At 41.9% G+C, this 15,282-nt stretch overlaps 1 protein-coding gene across 5 annotated transcripts in view; it reads right to left on the bottom strand.

Annotated features, from left to right (window-relative positions):
- Positions 1 to 243: 243 nt before the first annotated feature.
- ARHGAP24 (Rho GTPase activating protein 24) overlaps positions 244 to 15,282 on the bottom strand; it is a 511,960-nt gene continuing 496,921 nt past the window's right edge. For 2 of the 5 annotated variants that reach the window (XM_045880833.3, XM_045880832.3), the window contains exons 9-10: positions 13,083 to 14,160; positions 244 to 9,613 (exon numbers count right to left, since the gene is read on the bottom strand). In XM_045880833.3, the coding sequence (XP_045736789.1) occupies positions 9,370 to 9,613; positions 13,083 to 14,160 (1,322 nt within the window). In that variant the 3' untranslated portion in view covers positions 244 to 9,369. The remainder of the gene's footprint in view (positions 9,614 to 13,082; positions 14,161 to 15,282) is intronic. The other 3 variants (XM_064584736.1, XM_045880837.2, XM_045880835.2) reach the window with 2 other exon arrangements.

Genomic DNA, 15,282 nt, shown 5'->3' with positions numbered 1-15,282 from the left:
TTCTTTTAAAATAACAATGTGTTCAGATTAGTGGTGTGACCTGAATGAGTCCATTTTTATTACTCCCTTAAAGCAATGAAATAAGAAATCTGCTTCTTTCAATGTTATCATTTTGTCAAAATGACTCAGCACAAGAGAATTTTGGATATTTTCCATGACATTATAGGAGATCAAACCATTTTTACATTTATTAAAAAAATAGCATGGAGATAAAAAATACAAGTAGATCTGCATTAAGTCAGTGGGGAAATATGTGTATCTGCACTCTTGTTCCTTTAATTAAATGGTAGACTGCTATCTTTTGGTATGTTTTAAACAAATGTCAGTCTCCGGATAAAGGGAGAAATGTGATGACACCCTGAGACCTTATCAACGACTTACGGTATCGGTATCCTGAAAAGAATAGATAAAAGTTTCTGAGGCCAAAAAACAAAACAAAACAAACAAACCAAAAACCAAAAACAACATGATGTTTCTTTTCTGCATTACATGACGTTTATTTTGATACAGTTTCCTCTGAGAGTGAGTAAGCTCAGAGGCTGGGCTCGAGGCTCATATTTCTGGCACCGAAATCTCTAATCAGCAAATGACATCACAATGGATACTGGAGTCTCTCTGTAGTGATACTCTCATAGGAAGCCAAATCTCTGAAATTTGTGCAGTCTGTGGGTAATGAGTGGAGCCCTGCAATGACTTAAGACAGAATTTAGTTATTTTTTATTAAAAATTCCAACTCAGAACATCCCTGGATATCTGAACCAGAAATTGGACATTGAGCTCTGAGCATTCACACTCACCGGTTCACGTCACAAATATTGACTGAGCACTTCAGTTACTCAAGGACTGTTCTTGGCACACACAGTTGTGATGAATTCAGGCAATCTTCTTGCCTTTATTTAGTCTATATTCTAATGGGGGAATAAGGTAGTGGAAAGCGTTAAGAAACAAAACAAAGTAGGTTAAAAGGATAAGGCTTGATAAGGGATACTATTTAGATGAGGTGGTCAGGGAGGGCCTCTCAAAAAATATGATATTTGAGCAGAGACCCAAATAAAGTAAGAGAGTGAGCCGTATTCGTATTTGAGGCAAAAGCAAGTACAAGCGCCCTGGGGTAAGAACCTATATATATATATATGGGTAAAAGCCCTGGAGTGAGAGCCTGTGTTTGTGTGTGTGTGTGTGTGTGTGTGTATGGCATGACCAAAAGCCTTGTGTGGGTGAAGCAAAATGGACAAGAGAAAGTGTGATAGTAAGTGAAATTGAAGAGTTAGGCAGGGGTGAGAGCATGGCAAGATCTTGGGATTTTATTCTAAATATAGGAAGATGATGGATAGATTTGAGCAGGGAAATGATATAATCTAAATTTTCTTTTTAAAAGGATCTCTCTGGCTGCTGAGTAGAGAGAGGAGGTTGAGAAGAAAGATAAGAATGGGGACAAAGAGGCTCTTGTAAGATATAACGGTAGCACAGAAAGATACCATGGGGCTTGGACTAGAGAGTGGAGGGGCTGGGAAGGGGTGGATAGAGGACAAAACTAAGATGTATTGTGAAGGCAAAGTTGACAACATTTGCTGATGGATTGATATGTGATATGAAAGAAGGAGATCGGGATAATTCCAGAATTTTTAAAAATCTAAACCATCAAGTAAGTAATGGTGTGCTTGACCGAAGTGGTAAACAATGGGTTAGGAGCACATTTGGGAAGAAAATCATACTTTTTTTGGAAATGTTAGTTGGAGATATTTATTAGATACCCTAGTGAAGTAGCAGGAGTGTCTACGAGGCTGGACTAAGGGAAGAAGTTGAGCTGAAACATAAATCTGTGCATAATCAGCTTGTAAGTGTTACTTATTTTTTTTTTTTTTAATTTTATTTATCTGACAGAGAGAGAGAGAGTGAGAGCAGGAACACAAGCAGGGGGAGTGGGAGAGGGAGAAGCAGGCTTCCCTCCGAGCCGGGAGCCCGATGTGGGGCTTGATCCCAGGACCCTGGGATCATGACCTGAGCCGAAGGCAGACAACCAACTGAGCCACCCAGGTGCCCCGTAAGTGTTATTTATAACCATGAGACTATAGATCACCAAGAGACTGAGGGTAGATAAAGAAGAGAAGTCCAAAGATGGAGGCCCCTCTTGTTCCAACATATAGAAGTTAACAAACATTTGAGTATCCTGAGGAATGTCCAGTGAGGCAAAAACCAGGAAAGTGTGCTATCCTGGAAGCCAAGTAAAGGTGTTTAAAAAATGAGGGGTTGGGCACCTGGGACAATGCTGCTGAGTGGCTGAAGAAGATGGGGACTGAAGACTCACAACTGGACTTGATTTTTATGAAGGTCATTGCTGACCTTTATTAGAGCATGTTCTCTGCAGTATTGAGCAAGAAAGCATGACTCTAGTGAGTTCAAGAGAACATGGGAAGTGAGGAATTAGAAATAGGTAGAGAAAATTCAAGAATTTTTTTCTGGAAAGTGGAAATTAGACATAAATATGACATGAGAGAATTTTAAGAAAGCTATTATAGCGTGGGTTTATGTTGATAGGACTAATATGTAAAGAGCAAAATTCATAATATAAGAGAGAAAGAATATTTATTTGAAGCAGTAATGTGCTTGAAAAGGCCAGAGGGATGTGTACGTCTGTATGGGAGGGGCACTTGGCTTGGTTAGAGCAGGTGGCACAGTCATTGTAGCAGGAGGTATGGTCTTATGTACAGATTGCCTGTAGACAGTTGGGTGGATATGAGGATGGAACATAAGGACATACTCTTCTGGTATTGTTTTCTCATTAAAAACAGGTTATCAGTAAGTTAGGTTATATAAGTAATGTTACTAGCTGAGAATGTGAAGGGAAAGAGCTTATGGAGGTTTGAGAAGTGTGACATTGACCTTGAAAAGTATGAAGTTAAGTTACTAGACAGTGATGAGAGCCATGTGAACCATATTTATATAGCTATAAGTGGGACAAGTCAACATGGTGGCCTTTTGCTCTCTAGCCATATTTAGTTTCTCAGGTGCAGGTTAGGAATTAGAAGGAATTGGAGTTAGGAGAGTTGAGCTGGGTGTTTTTCCTTACCTGATGAGTACAGTGGTGGAAGAGAATATGTAGGGATTTGGGAATAAGGAAAAGAATAATTATGGTGAGGAACCACTGAAGCTGAGCTGGTCAGGGAGGGAAGCAATAACCTGAGGGGATGATCGCCATTAGCAAAGTCAATGGCTTGTCGCCTCTTTGGGAGTTTCTAAAAATTGTTGGAGTGATGGTGCTAAAGGAAAGACCTAAGAAGGGGATAGGTGATAATGAGACAGTGAATGCTTGAAATGGAAGTTTTGGCAATGGTGCAGTTATTGGTAATGGTATGGAATAAGGAAAACTGTGGGCATGGGTGGTTGATGTTCATGCAGGGGGAGATCAAGATTTTCAGAAGTGAGCAGCTCAAGGAGCTGAGTGGCCAAGTTGGTGGATGGCAGAGGAGTGGTGGTTTGGGGGGGAAACCAGTTGATTAGGTGCTAAAATAATTGGTCATGTGACATGTACTTCTATGGAGTTATTAGGGGAGTGGGAGGATCTAAGTTCTGGAAGTAGCATCAAAGAGCAAAGCAAGACCTACCCCTCCCCTTCAGGCTAATGACATGCAGATTGTGGGAAGGGAAAATGGCCATCCTTGGGAGGGCTGCAAGAAGCAGTAACCATATTTCAGAAAAGATTTAGGGGAGGATGATGGCAGCTGGAAGGTTCTAGAACATATAATGGAAAGTAGAGAGGGAATAGTAGGAGTAGAGAGGGAATCAGAGTTTGAAGCGAATGAGGGAATATGCTGAGCAATATGGGGATAAGCATAATAGCGAAGGCAAATGACATGTGATTTGGATGATTTTGGCAATAGGTGATCAAGGATGAGGGCAAGATGGCCCAACTCTAGAGATTGCTTTGGTGTGGTATGTAATGGATTCTAATGAATCATGAGGAGGCAGGGAATGTGTGTGAGGGATGGAAGGGGCATAGTGTCCACAAAAACAGGTAGTATGCTGAGGGCCAATTTAACTCCTTATTCAAACGATACAGTACTTTCTACTTGAGAAATGTAACCCTCCCTAAATGGGCTGGTCTCCATGTGCTTTAGCTCTCCAGGGGCCCGAAAGGTAGCAGCTACACATGGTCCATAAATTAAGACTATTATTCAGTCCTGGACCCAAGCCACAAATGGCGCATTAAAAAACACACTTACATCTGCTAAACTTTCTATTCGAAGATCTACAGTAGGTTTGGTAGGTTTCCACAGCTTGGGGAGCTGTTAGTTCTTCACGTTGTTTTGCAGCAAGGAGCTTTTAAGCTGGCCAGTCAACTCATTCTCTACTTGTGCAATTAAAAAGACTATAAAGAGAATAATGAAATAGGCCTTTGGGAGCTACAAGTCCACACTCTTATTCTGTGCTTTGTGAGTTCCAACAAGTCAGAATGTGTCTGGCTCGGGCTGCTTTATTTGAACAAAAGGGTGGAAGCTGCCTGGGTGCTGTTTTCTGATCTCCTGGTGGTGTGTGAGTGAGTCATTATGCCCAAGACCACCCTGATGGTGCACATTTAGTAGGTCATTTTTTTTAAAGATTTTATTTATTTTTCAGAGTGGGAGAGAGCACAAGCAGGGGGACCAGCAGGCAGAGGGAGAAGCAGACTCCCCACTGAGCAAGGAGCCCAATGTGGGACTCGATCCCAGGACCCCGGGATCATGACCTGAGCCGAAGGCAGCCGATTAACCGACTGAGCCACCCAGGTGCCCCAATAGGTCACTTTTATTTCACTAGAAAGGCCCCCTAGGGTCTGCCCTGAAGGCACTTAAGCACATACTTCTCCATGGACTAGGGGAGCCCCTGACCCAAACTGCTAAGCTCTCTGATAACTTCCTACTTATTCTTTAGGACTCATAGTCATGGCTCTGCAGTGCCTTTCCCAGCCTCACTTTTGTGACCTCGAACTACTTTCACAGAACATCATCGTATGCGGTAGTTATTTATACACTAGATACCCCAGGCACCAAGTCTAGTGCTGGTGGGGCATGTGGAGGCCTTCAATCAATATTCACTAATGGTGATGCTGATGTGAATCTAGGCACATTCACTGGTTATATTCTTAGACTTTCATTGTCTTTTACCCAATACCTTTAAAACTGAACATAATCTTCAGTGTCCACAGAGAGTTGATGTGAGACAGTTATGGGTGATTCTTGGGACATTATTCTCAGATCATGGATGTAATTGTATGATCTCGGGGAGAAAGGACACCTTGGGTTATCTCTTCCTTGCCATCAAATCTCTGGAGGATTATCCGGGCAAAGGTAAGATTAGTGCTCCTGGGACAAGGACAGAATTATATCCTCTGTTGGTGACCATGCTGGCCAAATTCTTGAGGCCAGAACTCTATTTTCTAGAAGCTGGAATACCCTTTCAGTAGAAAGAATTTGAGGGCTGACAGCTACCATTTATTGAGCACTTACAATATGTACTGTGGGAGTCAGTTAACTTAGTCATTTCTCAAAACAACAACAACAACAACAAACAAACACAAACAAACAAACAAACAAACAAAAAACCCAATAAGGAGGAGACTCTAGTATTATCCTACTTTACAGAAAAACAAATTGAGGCTTACCAACATCATGTAACTTTTCTTAAATTCTTATAGCTACAAAGTGGTAGAACTGAGATTTGAAATCCAGGTCTCTGATTCCGATATTATGCATATCATTTTCTGTGATGCTACTTTAAGCAGGATGCTATTCTGCAATGAAAGGAACACTGAGGTTTATGGCCAGTATCACAGTCTTTAAATTCTCCTGAATTTCCCAGGGGCGATAATTATATCAATGATTTAAACTATCCTGCCTGGAAATGACTTATTTTTTTTTTTTTAATTTAAGGCTCAGCTTGTGAATAAATAAATAGGAATGAGATTATTTAAATTTCCCTTCAAGTTTTTAGTCATTTCATAATAAAATGACATATAGAAACAACATTTAAGAAGCATAGACTTCAGTTGGCCTACTGTCATACACAATTCTCTTTTAAATGTTCTCTGGAGGATACCTAGCCATATGGTTTGGCTAGTGAAACCAACATTATAGACCCAACACTTGGAAGCAAATCCTTTCTCCTGAGCTCATAATTTAAGAATCATTCTAGTTACCTAAATAGTTTTAAAGAAGTCTATACAGGATGTAGCAAATGAACTCTTGATACTATCTACTTATTTCCATTTTATTTTTGTCAATTTGTAGTTGATATTTTCTGGGCCTCTAGCTGAATTAATGGAAGAACTAAAGGAAACCCAGATGAAAAAGCTACTCATGGTATCCATCAATCGAAGGTCATCATCACTGAGATTGATAATTAAAATTAGCAGCAGCATCCCTCATTAATCAAAGATCAGATTTATGGCTAACTCTCCATGCTGGCACTCTATGGAATAAAGGGTGGAGATGGAGGGATTTAAGATCAGTAAAATACAATTCTACTCTCTTAGGTTAGGAAGCTCCATTTATTAATAGAGCTATCAAGAGAGCTAACTGGCAGTCACTGGGATAGTCACATTACATATCACTTTTAAATATTACAATGTCCCTATTTGGTAGGATTTATTGCCTCCACTTTACAGATGAAAAAACTGAGGCTCAGAAAAGTTAAATGACTTGTCATTCATTGCTGTGCATCTTTGCCTAAGGCATGTCAAGGTGCATGTGTAGGTCTGTTTGGCTCTCTGTTTCCTGCTATTTCCATTCTACCATGCTGCTTCCTAAAATGTTTCTTATTGGTGAAGAAAATAATCAGATGTGGAAAAGACTAAAAGATATATACACAAAATGGGAGCACGAGGTAATTAATTCTGAGTTGAGATCCTAGAAACTTTATAGGGGAACTGACATTTGATTTGGCTCTTTAAAAAAAAAAAAGGGTAGGACTGTGCCAGGTAGAAGGAAGGTAGTGAAGATGGACATGACAATAGAAGGTGGAAATTTCCAGAGGCACGAAATGGTATGGTAGGGGTGGGGAAAGTGGTAGGAGATACAAATAAAACTGCAGGTCACAGTCTTCTACACCATGTGAAGGGCATATCCTGTGGGCAGGTGAGAGTCTTCACATGATACTAGGTAGCAAGGCCATGATATGGTCAGATGGGTGGTCTAGAAGGGGCACCCTGCAAAAGGAGAGATGCTTTCATCAAAGATGAGGAGGAACTGATCAAAGAGAGTAGACTCAAAAGGCAGGGATGAGTGGACTGGATGGTACTTGGTGAGTGAATTCAAGAGTGAAGAAGAGTGGAGAGAAAAATGAGAATGAACATTCAGGGTATCCTTTCTGTCCACTACATGCTGTGCTCAGCTTTCACATCATCTACCTTATTGAAACCATGTAACAAGTCCATGAGGGGAGTATCTTTGTTATTCCCAGTCTACAGCGAAAAAAGTGATGCCTAGAAGTCTCAGTCACAGTTAGTGATTTGTGGAAAATCTAAATGCAGGCAGGGTAACTGCATGGCTTTTGATGAAGGATACATGCATCCTTCAACTCCTTGGATGTCCAATGTTTTCATTCGCTAGGACAGGGACTGGGAAGAAATGGAAATGTATATAGAGAGACCCATTGAGATCAACATCGTACATTTTGAGTTTAACTTTTCTATATGATATCCAGGTGGAAGTATCTGGTTAAAGAATCGGAAAGAGAGGGAGAACAGGAAACCAAAGGTGAAGAAGATATCATTGTTATAGATAGTGGTTAAAACCCAGGGACCACAAAAGTTTGCTTGGTGGAAGGATATACACAAAAGTGAATGGTGACAAGGTTGGATGCTCTAAAGACTGTTTTCCCCTTTGAAAATAAGTAAGTAAACACAGACATAGAACCTTCTAACAACACAATCCTATAAACTCAAGCAGTCTTTATTTCCAGTTATGCCTTTTGTGAATTTTTGTTCTAGTGTGAGAAATATTTACTTGCCTGGCTTCTTAAAATCATTGCCTTATTGGAGTATGAAGAGTTGTTCTCCCCAAACTCTAGCTCCAGAGAGCCTTGGGCTCCTCTAGACGGTCACCATCACTCATGTGCATAAACTTGTCAAAATTGGACCTTGAAGCATTCACGTCTTAAAATTATTGTGAACAAATACGTTTTCAACTGGGAGGAACAATATTGTAAAAATTAGAGGCCAAATGGTTGGTTTTTCTCCCAAACTTGTCTCCTTCTCCTTCTGGGCTATCCACTCCATCCCCTGCCTTTGCCAGCAGTCCTGGGGACAGAATCCCAGGTGACAACAGAATAGTAGGCCTGAGTGAGAGAAACATGTCACTATGTAGCACACAGGCCAGCAGTTTAACCGAGAGGGTCACGGGCACGCCATCTCACTGCCTGCATTGCAAGGTGTGTTTGCTGGGGGATGGAGAAAAGGTCTGAGAGGACAGAGGTGTTCCTGTGGCGTAGTGTAGCGAGCGTTGCTTCTCAACCTCCAGAGAGCGGGAAGAACGGTTCTCCAAGCCATCTAGCCATTGCAGAGACTCAGTTCAGAAGGCCAGAGTAATTCATGGCGTGACTCCTTAAATGCTTGTACAATTTCCCTCTCTTAAGTGCATTCTGCACAGGAGACATGCATCTGTGGGACTGGCCAGGCAGACAACAGGCCTTGAGAAGGGGCCTTTTTTTACAAAATCCAAAATTCTCTGTGTCAAGTCACCTCACAAAGAAAAACTGAGCAGTGGCGACGGAAGAATTTAAAGAGCAAATCAAAGGTTCCTGGTGATTCTACTGTATTTTATAAAACCGTTTACATTTCTCTTTTTGGTCATGGCGAGGTCTGTTAACACAAACAGCACAGCCACAAAGTACTCTTTTGATTTTAATAACTCATCTGATACGTATTTATATATATTTATATATCTGCTTATCTTCATTTCCTCAGCAAAAGGGGAAATAAAAATATCGATCTATAAAATAAGCTGATGATAACACAATGCCAAAAATAGCTTATGTTAAGTGCAAGGGGTGAAGCTTGAAAGCAAGCTAAATTGCAACAATGTATTGATTTAACATTTTAAATACAAGACTTGCAATAAAATAATTCTTGAGATATGCTTCTCATTTTTAGTTTACTTTTTAAAAACTACTCTCTATACACATATCCAGTTGTAACACTTGACAGTAGCATTAGGGGGCATGATATAACTTTGGTACACATTGCAGATATGGATGGGTAATGTCTGTAAATGATATTCCTTCACCAGTTAGAGCACTGTACAGCAGGGGACCAGCACCTGATCCCAGATAATGTTCCCACCAGAACCCCAGAGCCCTTCCCAGATCCATCGGAGACAGCGGGAGCAAGCAGGCTCACTGGATCCATATTGTGTTTCCTCTCTCGGTTCTCCTGGGTTCCACTGTCAGCTCCCCAAACGTGGAAAAAAACTGCTCCATTTCTTTCTGAAGCATGTCATTTCTTTTCTCGGCATCTTCTTTTGCTCGCTCGGCGTTTCGCATTTTGATTTCTATCATTGTGAACTTTTTCCTTTCTTGATCCAGTTCATCGTGGAGGCTCATCATTTCTGTTTCCAAAGTCAAGTTTCGCTGTTCTAAGCTAGATAGGGTGAGGGAGGGAATAAAGGATAAAGTGATTTTATTCACTTGAAACGTGACAGGGATACAAATATTTTCTGAACTCTTATCTCTACAATGCTTAGGAAATTGTAATGGGCCCTTGCAAATCAGTAAAGCAAGGTCTAATGATTTAAAAGATGTATTTTTATTCATTTGTTCAATCATTCATTCATTCTATTTGCTAGGATGATTTATTATCATTTTAACAAGAAGCCCCTAGGACCTCGCTTGGAAGCACTTAATTGTCATTTGATTGTGAATGAATGAATGTCAGCACAGAGAAGCTAGAGGCTGATTGTCAGGGAGCATAGAATGGCAGATGCAGGAGGCAACCCAAACCACAGGGCTTCCTGGAGTCATTTCAGATAAAGCTGGCTTCACTAAAAGAAAAGGGGAAGTCTGATAAAGTTGGGAGAGAAAGAGGACATCATATTTGCTTTCAATCAAAGGAAAAATAATGATAGTGAAAATGTCATTGCTAGGTAGCTCAAGTCTCTTCTGCCAGGAAGTTACTAATCAAACTAAAAGTGGCATAGCAATATTAGTATCAGAAGAAAGAGATTTTTTTAGCAAAAAGCATTATTACCATTAAAGATGACCATGACTTAAGGATAAAAGGACCAATTCATCACAGAGATATAAACAATACTGAACTTTTATTCACCCAGTAGTCTAGCCTCACATTATTCAATATAAAATATAACAAAATTATAAGGAGAAATTGATAAATCTATCATAATATTAGGTGATTTTTCTTTCTCAGAAATTATAGATCTGATAGAAATTAGAAGAAAAGTAGAAGGATTGAACAACTTGACTAACAGACTTGATCTATTAGTCCTATATAGAACCCCAAACGAGTAAAAAGAGAATAGTTTTTACCAGGTCAAATAATTGATATCATGTAAACAAATTTCTCCACAGTAAAGTTAGAAACTAATTTTGGGGGTAAAAGAATATCAAACTCACACGTTTAAAAGCTAAACAACACATATCGGTGATTGATAACTAAACAAAGTATTATCTATCTATCTATCATCTATCTATATCACCTATCCATGAATTTGTCTAACTTCAATATTTTAAGGGATGGAGTTTAAAAGAAACTGAAAGAGAAATGTATGATTGCAAATAGGAACAATCAAAAATTAACTAGAACAGTTAACCTCTTCTATTTCTCTGGCTTGGGCCCCTGGCAGCTTCTCTGCCCCACTTTGTTGTACAGCAGGGGACCAGCCCTCTGGCAGGTAAGAATGCTACAGGAGGAGGGCCCACTGAGATGACATTCTACTGGAAAGTTCCATTATTTTCTCAAAGTCTCTGAAATGTGCCATAGATCACAGAACATAAATAGGCCACCAATGTTCTCACAAATGAATGTGTACATTGGCAGCCATTCAGAATAGCTTTTTTTTCCCTCTGTTAATACAAGTTTAAAGTGTTATCTCTTGCTTCCCAGTGCTAAGTGCTAAGTTATCGTCATGTACTGGCAGAAATTCAGAGTGCTGATAGCCAGTGGTTCCAAAAACTACATTCAGAAATGAGAGTTACCTTATAAGCTGATGGCATTTTTCTTCTTCTGTAAACCTCCTGTCACTTGGCATTATATAGAAAAAGTCAAACCAAGTTTCTGTTCAGCAAGGTTTACAAAGACTACTTCCTAAGAAAGTCATTTTTCAACTTAATGTATAAGTAGGACTTTAGGTTATATTTGCTTTACCAAAGCTCTTGAAAATCTGTATCTTTTAGCCTGATAACTGACTGATGGATGGCACACAAATTAAATTACATTGAAGCCAACTTTATGGATAAAGAAGCAGCCACGTGGGGTCTGGACGCATGCAGCTACCGAAGCAGGACAAAGACTGACGTCCACTCCTCTGCGGACCCCGGAGCACCCAGGAAGCAGGAGGCCCACAAAGCCACACAGCCTGAAACTGGGGCGGAGACCACAGCGGGGCAGCTTCATGCTGAACTGAGCCTTAAGCCTTCTCCTACTTGAGAGTTAAGTGTCCTCCCGCCTACATTAAGCTGAAAGGAGAACATAAAGACCATCCGTTTTAGAATTTCCGCAACCATGGTGAAAATGCAGGGGAGGGACATTCTGGTTTCTGGCCCAAGGTGCTGTTTGTGAGCCCTGGGCTCCATTCTCCAGTCCCACCTCTCAAGCCCACGGAACATGTGACAGTTGGGGCGCTGTAAACACAGGACACTTGGCCAACACCCCTTATCCTGCTACGGCTGCTTCCCCGGAGAAGTTGTTAGGCACACTTCTACCTTGGTCATCTTATGAGAAGATATAAACTGATATAAATTAGGGTTTAGCATAATCGCTTCCTTATAACTCATAGCTTTTGCTCCTTGTTTATCCTACAATTTCCCTTGTCCATACAAACGCTCTTCTCAAAAACCTCCAATCTCAGAATAAAAGCCATGGGCGCCTGGGTGACTCAGTTGGTTAAGCGACTGCCTTCGGCTCAGGTCATGATCCTGGAGTCCCGGGATCGAGTCCCGCGTCGGGCTCCCTGCTCGGCAGGGAGCCTGCTTCTCCCTCTGACCCTCCCCCCTCTCATGTGCTCTCTGTCTCTCTCATTCTCTCTGTCTCAGATAAATAAATAAAATCTTTAAAAAAAAAAAAAAGCCAGACTTAAAATGATCCCCAAGGTCCTATGTCACTGGGCCCTGTTCCCTCTCTGAGGCCCCTGCCCATCCCATCTCGTGACATTTCCACTGGCTCTTCTCCCAGGTAACCGCACGGCTTCCTCTGTGACCGCCTTCCAGCAGTCGCTGCCGGGGACCTTACACCTCACCAATGCTTCTTACCCCTCGTCCCTGTGTTAGTCTTCCACTCAGCATCTGAGCTACTTTACTTCTTGATCTGTCTCTGCAGTGGAATGGAAACAGGTTCCATGAGGGCTGAGTTTTTGTCTATTTTATTCACCACTGAACCCTTAAGGCCTGGCGCTGAGCCTGGCGGACAGCGGACACTCTCTCCAGCATTCAACGATTAAAAGAAGGAAAAATAAAAGATCTGTTTCTTTTGACACCTTTTCTTCACCCTCATTTCATCCTCTTGCCATCAGTGAAAACAGGCTCCTTACTTTCCATTTACCCCAGACCCTCCCTTCCCCGTCCGTAACACAACCCCACACATTTAATAACAGAAGATAGCATTATGGAGCAACTATTCTGTGCCAGGGACAACGCTCAGTGATTTCTCACATGCTTTTAAGGTAAAAACCACTCATATTTCAGTTTTTCACAGTAAGAACCCGAAAGCTCATATACCACTTTCCCCAAGTCCCACAGCTTATAAGTGGGGAAGCCTGGACTCGAACTCGGGTCTCTAGCTCTGGAGCCAGCATGTTTAACCTCCTGTGTGAACCTATCCTTGCAGGAGGAGGCGGTTGCAGCCTCTCGGGCAGCTAGGAGCTCCGGATTTTCCTCACCTCTTTATCCTGGACTCATACTCTATCTTCTGTTTGGTCATCTCCTGTTTCAGGCTGGACACTAAACTGTGCAGTGCACTGTGGTTGCTGGTGTTGTTGCCCACAAATGTCTCACTGTTGTCGCTGCTGCTGGTGGCACGACTACTTCGACCTCCCACACTCCTCCGGTCACTCTTGTTTTCATAGTCCCCAGGGTGGGAGAGGTCGTCCTGCGGGGGCCCATCCAAAACAGGGTCCTCAAAATTAGCCCCGTAAAAGTCTTGCTCTGGGCAGGTGGTGGTGGAGGAGCGACAGGAGTTGGAATTCTCGGGGAGGGAGATTTCACAAGAGGAAGTGGACCAGGTGGCGCTGTCGACGCTCTGCTTGTCATCAAGGTTCATCATGGAGAACTGTTGATGGACGTTGTCATAGGTGGAGAGCCTGTTGTGCTGGCCTGACTCTCCGGCTTGCTCTTTCTGCTTGTTATCCCTCAGGGTCACATAGCCATTGGGCAGCCAGCTCATGCTACGACCGTTCATGGGGCTCCCAAGAGCGTCGGGGTTCAAAATGCCCATTCGCACCGTTCCGTTCTGTACACTGTGGGTGCCCATTTTGGTACCAGACCCCTTCAGGGAAGAGGTCCTTCTGGCCTGTAAGCTCCCATTGGGAGTGGTTTGGGTTTTCTCCAGACCTTCTGCATTACTGCTGCTGAAGGACCCATTAGTGACTATCCCACTGCCCTTATTGAAGGCAGGATTCTTTTTGACCATGAGAGGGGGGCTCCTAGACACATCCAGCTTGTGAACGCTGTTCCTTGGGCTGTTGGTTTTACTACCTGGTAGAGCTGTGGGGGATCCATTATCCATGCCGCTTCTCTGGGGAGACTCGGACTTGTCCCAAGAGCACCGCCTACCAGGACTGTCCTTGGTATTATTGTTCTCCTTGTTCTGTAGCTGACCCATGGTGGCTTTCTTTGGAATTTCATTGTTGTTGTTGCTCACTCCATCTTGGGGTTTGCTTTGCAGTTCTGCATCTTTGGGGAAGAGGCGATCATGTTTGCCAATCATCACTGACATCAACTGCTGGACCACCACAGTGCCTGCAATTGCACCGGAAACACAGTAGTATGAGTGAAATAGTTTTATTTCCCACCTCGAAAGCGACTCTTACAGAACCACAATCAGATGAACGTTCCACATTGTTATCAGTAGTGTTGAACTATATTCTTAATGACGATAATAGCAATAGAAGCTAGAAGTTCTTGGGCATTTACCGTGTGCCACGAACTGCCCCAAGCACTTTCCTTTTGCTAGTTTAGTTGGATTTTAAAACAAATCTACGAATAGGTAGTTATTATCGTTGTATTGTAAATGTTAAGTAACTTGACCAAGGTCACAAAGCTCTTAAGGAGCAGAAACAGGGCTTGAAACCAGAGTTAGCAAGTTCCAAAGAACAGGCTTTTAATCATTATACACCATTTCCTGCAAGTTTGAGATTTAATTATGAGAAGTCTTCCTCAGGAGGAGGTCAATGTGATCTCTCATCTGACAATTGCCTCAAACCACCAAGATATTTTAGTGGCATTTCTTAATGGAACCCTAGATGATCTCTGGTGGATATATGGTCTGTCTTTCTAATGCAGCACAATAATGACACTCCATATGACTTTTGTTCACTATTCAAAAGTTTCAAGGCATTTTAAGTGACAAGAGCCAGAATGGCATAATAAGGATCTTCAGAAATCCTCTTCTCCATAAAAGCAACTGACAAAAGTATTCTGAATCAACATTTGTAGGAATCTGGAAATTAACTAAAGGCTTGTTACAGTCTGAAGAATGTTTATCCAAGAAAAATGGTTGACTCAGAACAGCAGACTCTGTGGTGTTTTAACTTTGTCCCCATCCTCTTCTCGCTAGCTTTGCAATAGCCTTGAAAACTAATATCCCACAGTCACAGTGGGAACCAGCAGCTTGGCAGCCCCTGCAATGGGCAGAACAGAGTTGGAATTCCAAAGCTCCATTCCCAGAGTATTGTCATTGTTTGACCTGTTTGGTGGTTCCCTTGAAGACCCCCCTCACAATGCATGTCTTTATTTGATCTGACTAGGAATTGGACCAGTGTGAAGAGCATTTTTCTCAGGGGCATTTGTCAAAAATAATGAGGGCTCTTTTGTTTAACATCATGGGTGCCAGAAGTAGTGGGTAACAGTTGGGACAGATAA

Source organism: Mirounga angustirostris, unplaced genomic scaffold (genome assembly GCF_029215605.1).
Source record: "Mirounga angustirostris isolate CCGP_5_RB_7025 unplaced genomic scaffold, mMirAng1.0.hap1 SCAF_2, whole genome shotgun sequence".
NCBI lineage: Eukaryota > Metazoa > Chordata > Mammalia > Carnivora > Phocidae > Mirounga > Mirounga angustirostris.
Note: the sequence above shows the minus strand (reverse complement) of the source record. Positions and strands in the feature narration are given on the sequence as shown.